The sequence below is a fragment of the Emydura macquarii genome, unplaced genomic scaffold (assembly GCF_026122565.2).
Source record: "Emydura macquarii macquarii isolate MOO-44397 ecotype Brisbane River unplaced genomic scaffold, CSIRO-AGI_Emac_v2 contig_1146, whole genome shotgun sequence".
In the NCBI taxonomy this organism is placed as follows: Eukaryota; Metazoa; Chordata; order Testudines; family Chelidae; genus Emydura; species Emydura macquarii.
The window spans coordinates 16,630,379-16,642,402 of record NW_027131283.1 but is presented as its reverse complement, the minus strand read 5'-3'; the positions used below and the strand labels follow the sequence as shown (position 1 = coordinate 16,642,402).

Sequence of the window (12,024 nt, the reverse complement as noted above, 5' to 3'; positions counted from 1 at the left end):
TTCATTTTCCATCCAGGTCCCCCAGCCAACCCATGGCTTGGACTTTACCATCCCCCCTATAGGAGATTCAAGGTGGGCTATAAAAAAGGGGGGTTGGCTCCCTGCTGTACCAACCATAGGAACCTCCCTCCCTTGTTCCATTCCTTTTAACCAGTACCACCTTTTTAAGTCCTTTACCAGGCCATTTATCTGGTCACTGGATCCCTTCCCTATGGAGTACCTTCACTAAACATTCACCCCACACTTACAAAATAAGTTGCAACATATGGCCTAACCCCTTTTCCTCCTCACCATGACAGGTCCTCCCTGACACCCATTGTGGGGAAGGCAAAAAACCCCCACTTCACCTAAGCCAATATGACAGTGAGGGAAAAATTCCTTCCTAGTCCCTCAAAAAGGAGCAACTAGCACAATGCCCACATCAGGTCCTAACTCAACCTGATATTCACACCTCGAGGGAAGGGAGGGAGGTGCTAACTTCCCTGCTGTGAGGAGAAAGGGTTTCTAATGCCAAGGCTTGCACCTTTTAAGCCTTACACCCTTATGTTCCCAGGGGATAAGTCAGGGTCATCATGCTGACCCCTACTCATCTTTTTGCAGCAGTTTCTAACTTTCTTCCCCTCCCCCGCCCATAATGCACTGCTACCTTCCTTCGGCAAGCCCGGACAACATCCCCCCACTTCAGATGTTTTGCAGTCATTCTTATCTTATCTGAGGTTTCCTCTATGTCATGTCAGCTGCCAACAGTGCTAAGGGGTCATTCCAGCAGCTAGGGATCATTGGGGCATGAGGATGCCAAGGCCATGAGTGTAATGCCAGCTGCAGGGAGAGATTGTGGCATAGGAGTCACTATGGTGGTTCTAAAACATTTAAAATTCCCCCTACACATAGGAGATCCTCTGAAGGCTAAGTAAGAAGACTTCAAGGTAGCTTTTCTGCCCAGATAAAGAGGCCCAAGAACTTGTAATAGCAACAAACCATCTAAACACATCAGCTAAAAAGTGTACACCTAACAGACCATAAGAACATCAAATATCCATTCCAGAGTGGAATGCGTTAAAAGAGAATGTTGCTGTTATTTAGCTGCCACTAGAATGAAGCGAAGGTAACTTTCAGGGCCATTTTGTTCCTGTAAAATATGGCTTAATGGTAATCAGGGAGAGGAAGGAGAGACGTATCAGAGTAGAATATTGATATGCTTCTGTGTCCCAGAATGAAATTTCATGGAAAAGTGATTTAAAACTGAATGCCAGCTCTGGGTTCCACTTGATAGTTGCTAAAACTAAACTAAAATTTTATGTATGTAACTGACTCATACAAGTCGGGGCCTTTTTTTTAAACAGAGGGAAATATGAAGTAAACTGCAAATACATGAAACAGACATCGGTTCATGAGACATGTCATGGCCCTGTGATATTATATTTTTGCAACTCTTTTTCTTCAGTTTTCACAGCAATTTTTGTGAATAGAATTATACTTTTATTCATTTTTAGTAATTCAAAAAGCCAAACCTGAAAGAGAAGAAAAAGTTGAGAAGAAAGCTCCTCCTAAAGGTAACTATTCCTTTTTTATTGCATTTTAATTTTACTAAAGTTTATGCTGAAATGTTGAATCTTTATTTTGAGTAAGTGGAGAATGTGTATGACAATAAACAATATACTGGCAATTTTGATGAAATAACGTATTTGATTAATCTTCTTTATGATAGTACTTAGTTTTCTTTTCTGAATTTTGAGAAATTTTTTAAGATAATCAAGATAAAACCAAGCACTACTCTTTCACAGAGAAAGGTGAGAGCTGGCTTACCTGTAAGTGACTCCTGGGACCCGGGGTTCCACCTGGGACTGGAGTACCACTGTGCCCTCTTAACTCTGCAGATTGGATTGTCTCCCACACTACTTTTCTAGTGACAAGCAGTAAACCCCTCTAGATGTTATCACTCAGCCCAACAGCAGGTGAAGCCGTAGGCCCAGTTAGGTTGCATGAATGCTCTTAGAGCCACTCCTGAATCTCACGAAGAAAGGCCCCAGTCAGTCTGCCCCAGTTCCCTGCCCTGTACCCTGAAGTTGCCCTGTCTTCCCCTGGTCAGAAGTCTGATCAGTAAGTTTATCACCCAGTTCGTCCCTCCCTCAGCGTGGAGAGGACACACTAACTTTTATTAACTGAGTATGGTTTTTTTCAAACTCTTCACTAAAAAAAACACACTGTTTTAGTTAAGAATATAAAACAGATTTATTAACTACAGAAAGTTGGACTTTAAGCGAGTATAAGTGGCAGGCATAAGAAATTAGAGATAGGTACCAAAGAAAATAAAGGTAAACACGCAATCCAATTTTAAACCTCCAACATTAGGCAGCATCTAGATTAGACAGTTTTCTTACCCCCACTTGAATATTCCAATTCTCAGTATACCGGTTTCTCCCAAGCCTGGGTCCACTGTCTTAATGTTCCTGTTGCTTTCAGTGTAGTTGGAGGTGGAGGGTAGGGAAGAAAGAAAGGACAACAAAGCATGCATGCAGCCTCTGTTCCTTCTTTTATGTATTCTGACCATATGGCCACTTGACTTTAGTCTAGGCATGTCCAGGTGGGCTCTGCTGAGTCACCAGGTTACTCAATCCCCCCATGGAAGTGAGTTATAGAGTTGAGCAATCTGTATTGTATAGCCTTGTGCAATAGTAGTTGTATTGTAAATCCTTTATTTACAACTCCTTTGCTGATTGATGGCTGTCGAGCCCCTCCTGGGTGGGCATGCCTCCTTTGCTGCTACTAGCAGGCTTATTACATATTGAAATAACAGCAAAATCTTATAACTTGATACATACTAGTGATATGCATACTTTGACAGCACAATGGGTTTTAGCAGATTATGACCTTTCATTAGATATTTTACATAGCATGCTTAATATTAATTATTGCAACCATGTGGAAATGATGGATAAGGGGTTTACAGTTTGTTGCTTTGGGGTACAGTGTGTCACAGACGCTTCTTGCACATTTTCACTAAACGTAACTAACAAGATCAGCCAGGAATTTTAGTGTTGTTCTGACTTTGTTTTGAGTCTGGAATTGGCTGTTGTATAACTGGTGGCATCAATAATTTAAGTTTCCATATTGTTAAAATAATTTTATTAGTTTCACAGGCTTTAGTGGGAATTGTTGTACCACTGAATTGCTGTACCACCTCACATGAGTTATGCAGCAACTTCCAGATTTCTTATGCAAGGTCAAAGAAACTTTAGGGTTACAGAAGTAGCACACTTGGAGAAGTCTAAGTTCTACCTTCCAACACATGCCCTCAGCTCCCATAAACTTAATTTACAGGCACATAGACAGAATTTGGAGCTTGGTCTCTGAAGAACCAAGTTATTTAGTGCACACTGCTGATGTCACTTGAAATGTCTGATTGTGGCTTGATTAGTTTCCCAGACCTCAAGAAAAGCTCTCTGGCTCGAAAGCTTGTCTCTCTCACCAACAGGAGTTTGTCTAATAAAAGATGATACCTCATTCATCTTGTCTCTCTAGTATCCTGGAACTGACATGGCTATAACTGCATATGGCTTGATTAGATATGTTCCCTATTTGTGCCCCATCCTGTAAGGTGTTGAGCGCCTGACATTCCCACTGCAGACTGCGTATCAGATCTACACCTGGATGACTACATATGAATAGTGTTTTTAGTAGCTTCCACAATCTTTAATGTGTAGCCTGGAGCCAATCAGATATAGTCTGTAGTGGGAATAGCAGCTGATGATGCTAGATAGTGAGGCTGTGATACATAATTTGTGCCATCACCTATGCTGATGTCACGACATTGCCACATGAAATCATTGATGATGACGTTATTACCAAACTTGGGATCGCTGTCCAGATTCAAGGTATTATAAGGTTGGCAAGGTTACTGCATGTCACTAGCAGAAGTGTGCTCTTAATTAGAGGGAGCCATTTAAGAGTAAAAAAGGATTCTGAAAATCTGTTCTTCACCAGTTCAGGCTAGATATTATTAATAATCACAATGATTTTATTGCGAGAAGATGTTGTAGAAAACTGCAGCTCATGTATTGTAGGTGTGACCCAGCCTGAACTAAATAAACTAGAAATTGTACTGTACTGCAGTTCTTAGAGATGCCTTTCCTGTTAATGATGGGCTACATTTATGCTTGGATTGCAAGGCTTGGATCCAGTGGATCTGATTCACCATGACGTTACTCCATTTTTAGGGCTGAGTCAGGGCCAATGTGCCTAGTGATCAGTACAGTGAACTAAGATTCAGGACTCCTATGTTATGTTCCTGACTCTCACTCACTGGCTACTCTGACTTTGGGCAAGTCATGTAGGGCCTGATCCAGCTCCACTGAAGTTAACGGGAATTTCTCCATTGACTTCAGTGGGTGATTGATAGGATCTTTAATAATTTTGTGTGCCCTCTTTTACATATATTTAAAAGAAGAAGAATTTTCTAATTCCCAACCAGGCAAGTGCTGTGAGAGTTAGTTCATTATTTGGTTGAAATGTTTTCAGAAAATGCTGTTTCATCGATATGAGACTTTCTGTGGGAAAAGGTTGATTTTGGAAAAAAGTTGAAAAAATGACATTTCATGTTGAAATGTCAACTAATTCATAGTAAAAAAAAAATGTAAAAGTTGAAGAACGTCAATCAAAATGAAGAATCTCAAAATTATCAAAATGAAATGTTTCGATTAACCTGATCTTGAATTTTTTTTCAGATTTTCAGTTCTTTAAATTTTTCAAGATTTTTGTCTTTTTGTTCCAGCTCAGAATGGAATACGTGTTCAATATCTCAAAAACTCTTATGAGATGGGAAAGCCATTTACTGCCCAGCTCTAAGTACTACCCGATACAGTGAAAACATTACATTTCTCTTGTGTAGTGCCTTGAATCTGATGATCTGAAAGCACTTTAAAAACATTAATGAACAAAGCCTTGTAATACACCAGTAAGGGAGAGCAGTGTCATTATCTCCAATTTACAGATGGGGTAGCTGAGGCAGAAAGTGGCTTTGAGTTGCATTGTAACAGAAGAAGCTCATAGCTTCACCAGGGACCAATCACTTGACTCCCAACCCTGTTCTATAGCAAGAACATTTCCTCATAATGAAAGTCACTACATATATCATTAATACATTTTAGAAAAGGAATAGAACTGTTGAATATGTTATCCACTCTTTTGTTCAGAGTGATTTATATGCCTTTGTCCCTTTGGGCTTCCCATTGTGTCTTGTTCTCTGTGTCCATCTTGATTAGACTGCAAGCTGTTCAGGGCAGGGACCACCTGTAACTTTTTTTTGCAATATACATTGTTAGCACTACAGAAATAATAAACTATGATCATCTGAATTAAAAAGTGCTTGGTGTTATTTATTCAGGAAATAATTTTCTTGACATATTTCTTTATTACATGCAGAAGAGAAGAAAGTGAAGAGCACCAAAATTGAAGAAAAAGTTAAAAAGGAAGTAAAAGATGGAAAAACAGAATCAAAGGCAGCCATAAAAAGCAAGCAGACAGAAACAAAAGTAGAGGAAGTTGGACTAATAAAGGCCAAACCGAAAGTGAAGGAGGAGAAAGCAGTGAAGGCCGAAACAAAATCAGAAAAGAAAGGTAAACAAAATCAGGAGGAAACAGCTGAAGATCCTAAAATAGTAGTGGGAAAGAAGCAGAGACAGTAAAATTAAAGCTGGCAGAGATCAAAGCCAAACTCAACACATGGAAAAGAAAATAGTAGTATCTGTAAATTCCCATTGGGTCTCAGATACCTAATTGGAAACAAAACAACAGAAAAAAAAGGTGCTTAATCTAAGCCGCCAGCATGAAAAATGTTACTGACATAGCTAAAGATTCATTTTGCATTTAAATGTTTCATTGAGACAACAAGATAACATTCACAGTTACTGAATGTTTTGAAGCAGAAGATTTGAATAATAAGATTTTCAGATCTTTAACCTTGACTCTAACTTCAGGTAGATTTAAAAAAAAAAAAAAAAAAAAAGCATTTTATATATTGCCCTTTTACTGATAGTCCTGAGTTTTAATGATTTTTTTAAAAAAGGTAATGTGACATGTTGAATGAATAGTGACATTAATTTGGTTAAATATGAGTTACACAGTGACCTTTCAGGAAGTATATTTTGCTTCTACGATTGTGCATATTTTCTGCTTAACAATAACAAAAATGATAGTTGATAGAATGGAATATATGATTTGTATTACATCGGGCTACATGAGACTCTGCCATGCTTTGTATAACACAATGACATGGCAATACTTGATGTGACTTGATGCAGTCCTGACACATGATTGGTTTCCAGATTTCAACTGAAATTGAAAGAAATGTCATTCTCATAGGAGGAAGCAAATAAATTAGGTTAAATAAAAATAGAAATATATGTGTGCCTAACAACTGTGGGTGTTCACTACAAAGACATCTCTGCAACAGTCACACTGGATTCTGCCACTTTCTGTTCACACTGAGTTATACCTTGATTACACTGTGGCTACTTACGGAGTAAGGTACCTCTCAATTTGAATAAGGTTGGCAGAATCTGGCCGTCTGTAATCCAGCCACGCTACAGGCTGGGGTTTATTATGATAGAACTGGAGGCAGAGGTACATCATGAGGCAGAGCTGCTTGATCCTACAATCTGATATATATGGACATTACCTTGTGCCTGTGCAAAGCCCTCTGAAGTCAGTGGGATACTGCCTAGGCACAGATCCACCTAAAATTTCTGAGCCATAATCATGCACCCCTCAGAAGGGTGGTGCTATTTTACCTAAAATATACATTTTTAGAAATCTGAAAATAATTGGAGGCCTAGGGAAAACATGGCTGCTTTCCTGACATCGCTTATGTGTTGAATTAGTATTTTTTACATTTGTTTACATTCCAGCTAACTTTAGTTGTCACATGAAACACTGGAACCTTTAAAGCATAATGGAACAGTAGGAGATTGAAACAGTTTTCTGCACCCTAGTTGCTTTGACCAGAATGGGATGATCCAGCAAGGTGCTCTGCCCTTCCTGCAAGGTGTCAGTCTCATCGGCTCCTGTTCTCTGTGTTAGGAGATCAGCACATTGCTGGATGCACTCAACACTTTTTTCAGGATCAGGCTCTAAGAAATTGGTTCAGATTCAAAGTGACTGCAATATAGCTAAGAACACAGGAGAATATCAGATGTTTCCAAGTCAATTCACCTCCAGTGTGATGGTGTTACAAGATGGAAACCCTGAAGTAAATCCATGTTTCAATAGGAAACCTTCACTTAAAATGAATCTTTAGCCCTGAAGTATCAAGAATCAACTGGAATATTGCATCTTTATTTGAAATCCTAAGGGCATGTTTCTTGCATTGATATCATTGACAAAAAATTCCCATTGACAAAATGGGAACATGATCATTTTACCGTTTCATATACAACAGTGGTATTATTCGTGCAACTGTAATTCAATATTATGATTGTATTTCTATTACAAATCATTATTTTCATGAAGTAAGTAACTCAAAAAAATTGCCGGGGGCTGAAATTTAGCATAAAATAGCTCTACCCAGGAGCAATTAAAAAAAATCTTTTTGACTGTTTAAAATGACAGTAACATAAATGGAATAGAAACTAATCAGTTCAGATCCCTATTTGCATTCCTAAGATTTAAAAATGGTCTCCTTTCATATAAACGAAATGTTGCAGGCTTCTAGTCAATAATGGGCTAATGCTGTTAGGCCTTGATCTCAAAGCCATTGGAGTCAATGGTAACCCTTCAGTGGATTTTGGATACACCCTTTGAGAGGACTCATTTTTCTTACACGTGTGCTTTTATTTTTTTCAGAGAATATTTTTATTGTAGTGCACAGACAATGCATAGGGGTGTCAGCCAAGCACCATAAAGTTCCTAACTATTTATTGCATGAGAGACTGCACCCAATCAGAATGAATTTTTAGTCTTTCCAATCAAAATTCTATCTTATAAATTCATATTTAGAATAATTAAGGAAATAGTTCTTCCAGGCACATTTGGATTCACCAGATAAATGGGTTTTTTTTAAGTCCTGTAGAGATTTGATACGATAGACCTTAAAATCTTCACAAGAACGGTTTACAGTCAAATATCTCTGTACTCCATGTCAAGCTTGGCCTGAACTCTACAGCAAGGGACTGAGTTCTGCAGCACTCCACTGCGGTGGAGGCAAATCCTGCAGCAGATGCAGATAAATTAAATATTGAGGTTATGGTGAACTAAATATGAAAATGAATAATGCCATCAGCACCGTATAATTTCTCTTATGTAATTTTATAATTGAATTAATGTTGGCACTATATTTTTAATTTTCAATAGCCTACATAATTTTTTTTAAAAAAAACACGTAATTACATCACAAAAGTTGTCAAAGCTGCTCACTTTGGTAGGTGAGTAGGGGATAAATGGGATTTTTTTTTGTCACTTAGGAAGGGTTGAAAGGCGGTCTGGGATTGTTGAAGTATGCTAACTGGATATAAGCCCTAAAATGATCAATGAGTAAACAATGTTGACATTTAAATTGTCATCATTAGCTTTCAAAATGAACATTCCTTTGAGATAATGGGCCAGTTTTCCTTTCCATTAGAGCTCCTATTTCTAGCTAACTGCAGACTCAGGCAGACATCCCTGCAATCAGTTTGCACTCAGTCCACAACTGAAAGGTTTTCTTCACCACTTCAAATGTTAGAATCTTTGACCAAGTTTTTTTTAACAATGGGTGCCTAAAGATGAAATCAGTTGGTGCTCAGCATTTCTTGATCACTTTTTAGGCTTCTACACCACGAAGGAAGGTGTGATTGTTTTAATCTAGCTAGCGCAGGCAGCAAGAAAATACCAGTGAACCTGGCACAGGCCAGCACACACAGTATGTCCCTGGTGGGTTCATACTGAGATGGCTAACCCTCACTAAAGCCCATGTCACCACATCCTCACTCCCACTGTTACCCACATGAGCTAGATTAAGGCTAACGTGGGTATGCCATCCTGCACAGCAATCACCCCTTCATCTGTGGTGCAGCTATACCCTTAGAAACCTAATGTCAGATACCCAGAGCATCTTAGCCTTCATTTAAAAAAAAAAAAAGGATCTGGAGCATGACTCGGTGGCAACTTCCACAGCTGCTGAATTGCAGAGTACATAGGGCCCTGTTAATAATTCCATTGAGTAAACACAATCTTTCTCTCTCTCTCTCTCTCTCTCTCATTGGACTTTCAAAAGTCCCTAAAATCATGTGATCAAAATATTGTGTTATAAAATGTTATTGAATGGGAAAAATTTAAAATGGAATATTATGGGGTTGAAGGAAGCCATCGTGTCTAGTGGCAAAACCAGCTATTCAGTGTACAGGTGGACTGAACATTCATAAATGCCTTTGAGAGAGAACTTTGGATTCTTCTGTTTAAAAGTAACCAGTGAATAAAAAATTTAAATGACTCACTAAGCCATGTTCAAAAATTGAAATTGACATGATACAAAGGTTCTGCCTTAAATCCACTGAAGTGAGGAAATTTAGAACTAAGAGTCTGGTCCTACAGTTACTTTACCACTGTGAGCAGTCTCATTGACTTCAACAGAACATAAGCCCTAAACTTGGTAGTGTTTGCAGGACTGGGCCCTAAAGTTGAAACCTGATCCTCAGTTGACCTTGTTGGGCCTATGCTATATATTGCCAAACAGTGGGTGATTTGATTTTATGCATTTTGGGTGAAGTTCACCTCTAGTGCAGAGGACCAATGCAAGTCGCTCTTTATTGCTTATGTCATGCATAGGAGTGACGTTTAGGGTCCGGAGGCTAAGCAGCAGTGCAGGAGTGCCAGTGTACACCTTGCATGCTCCCTGCATGTACCCAGTGTAGGTCACTTTGTGGGTGGGCTGGGAGTGAACTAGTGCTAGGTCAGAGAAGGACCAGATTCACAGAAATCCATTTAGCCTCAGTACCTCATGCAACCAGCACTGGGAGACAGTGACTGCCGTTCCAGTTCAAAGGCAGGAATAGCAGCATTGGGGAGGGCGGGGAGGAATGTGCTGCTGGTGTTAGTGGTGAATTCCACTTCCCTAACCTATCCCACTTAGAACCTGACTACTCAAACTTTATGCAGGTGAATTTCATCCCTAGCTGTGCTTCAATACCTGAACACAGAGTGAGAAGTTAATGACCGAGTTCCAGCTCTAATTTTGAAGTCGTTGGCCTGATGGGCTGAAATAAGACACTTAAGGGTGGTATGTGTGTGTTTGAGAGAGAGTGAGAATATTACTTTAAGGCTGGAAAAAAAATACCCAGAGAAAACATAACAAAAATAGCCAAAATAGCTCACTGCTAAGCTTTGTCTTCACTACTGCATTGAAAAAAGGCCTTTAAACTTACTTTCCTCATTGCTCTTTTCCTTTCTGCTCTGTTAGATCAATATGCGTTCTGTCGCTATGTGATTGACATGTTTGCGCAAGGGGATTTTTATACAGGTACTTTCATACATTGTTGAACTCTTTTCTACTAGCCTTTGTTTTTTTTTCTGAGAAGTTTTGCTTCTTTATGCACTAAAGTGTGTTTTGTATTTTTCAAAGACTGCAAAGTTGCAACAGAGTGTGCAAATAGATTTTTTTAAATAAAGCATAAGAACTAATGGCTGTACTATTAGAGCTTTTAATTTTCTTTTTCTGCAATTGCATGAATTAAAATTAAGGGTAATTTAAAAATGAAGTCAATGGAAAACTATTGAAAATGCTAAAATCTACCATAATCCCTTTGTGCAAAGAAAGGTTCAGGAGAATGGAGGAATATTTTAACAATAACCCCAAGATACTTACTTTTAACAGAAACTGAAACTAAATTAAAAACCTTCATCACTTTTAATGTATGAAATCTCTTAGATGATCTATCACTTTTTTTGCTTTATCTTCCCTCTGCCCCACACACACTCATTTCTTCTAGTACACACTCATTTCTTAGCAAAACAAGAAGTGTGAATCACTGTTGATGACTGAGAACTGAGTTCGTCCCATGGCATTAAGTCAGTTCAACTGTCTGAATCTTATTTAACTGATACTTTTCCCTAGAATCCTAGTGCCAAATGTACAATAGAAGTGGCACTATTTCAGAGAGGACATAATCTCAGAGAGAGGACACAATGAAACAAAATTCACTGAAGTTTTTATGGGAACTGTCAAAGTTTGAATATCCCAGGATACGAATTCAGTCAAACTTTGTATAACTAGTTATTTGCTCAAGAGGTTACACATCCATTTTAGACTTAGATTTATCAGTTAGTGCTTTATGCATTGTCTAGGTTGTTTTCTTATTTATCCTCTGGAATCTTCCTAGCACAGGTGTTTTCCTTCTGGGGCTGAACTGCCCCGGAAAGAGGCAACTGGCAGTGAAGGGGCAGCAGCAGAATTGGAGAAATATGTCTAGGTTGCCCTACCTCAGACTAGGGAGAGAGAAGTAGGCTGCTCACTTCCATGCAAAGATCATAGGATTTTGGAGAAATGGGGAGAGGGTCTGTTTTGTTTTCCCCCATACCTCTTTCCCCGTCACCCCCCCCCAAAAAAAATGAAGATAGGGGAGAGGGCTAGTTGGAAAGAGAGGTCGTTCCCATTGAAAGACAGGAAAATGTTATATTGGCCAAGGTCCTGTGAGGGAAAGCAGATCCAAGTGGAGGGGTGTTGTCTGGCATGGCGATCAGAATGACAAAAAGGTTAGCAAAACTTGATCATCCTTTCAGAGGCCCTTTACTATGTTTCACTTTAAAAATAAAACCCCAAACCAGATGAGTTTCACCTGGTTTCTGGTTTTTATATGGAAGTTTCACACAGCTGTAATAAGTCAAATGTTAAGAAAGCTTCATGGGGCTCTTCAGGATCTCACTTATGGATCTCTTGGCATTTTTAAGGATGATTGCAGCTCCTTTTGCTTTGCCTGCTCTCCAAACGGAGCATCTTTCAAACGCGTGTTCCCCACGTTCTTTAACACACCCCTGAGGCAAAGTAGGGTTGTGCTG

At 39.1% G+C, this 12,024-nt stretch overlaps 1 protein-coding gene across 10 annotated transcripts in view; it reads left to right on the top strand.

Annotated features, from left to right (window-relative positions):
- The window catches only part of TRDN (triadin), a 301,086-nt gene that overhangs the window by 122,007 nt on the left and 167,055 nt on the right, over nucleotides 1-12,024 (top strand). For 9 of the 10 annotated variants that reach the window (XM_067546684.1, XM_067546692.1, XM_067546686.1 and 6 more), the window contains 3 exons: nucleotides 1,494-1,553; nucleotides 5,422-5,616; nucleotides 10,430-10,489. In XM_067546684.1, coding sequence (XP_067402785.1) covers nucleotides 1,494-1,553; nucleotides 5,422-5,616; nucleotides 10,430-10,489 — 315 coding nt within the window. The remainder of the gene's footprint in view (nucleotides 1-1,493; nucleotides 1,554-5,421; nucleotides 5,617-10,429; nucleotides 10,490-12,024) is intronic. The other variant, XM_067546689.1, reaches the window with a different exon arrangement.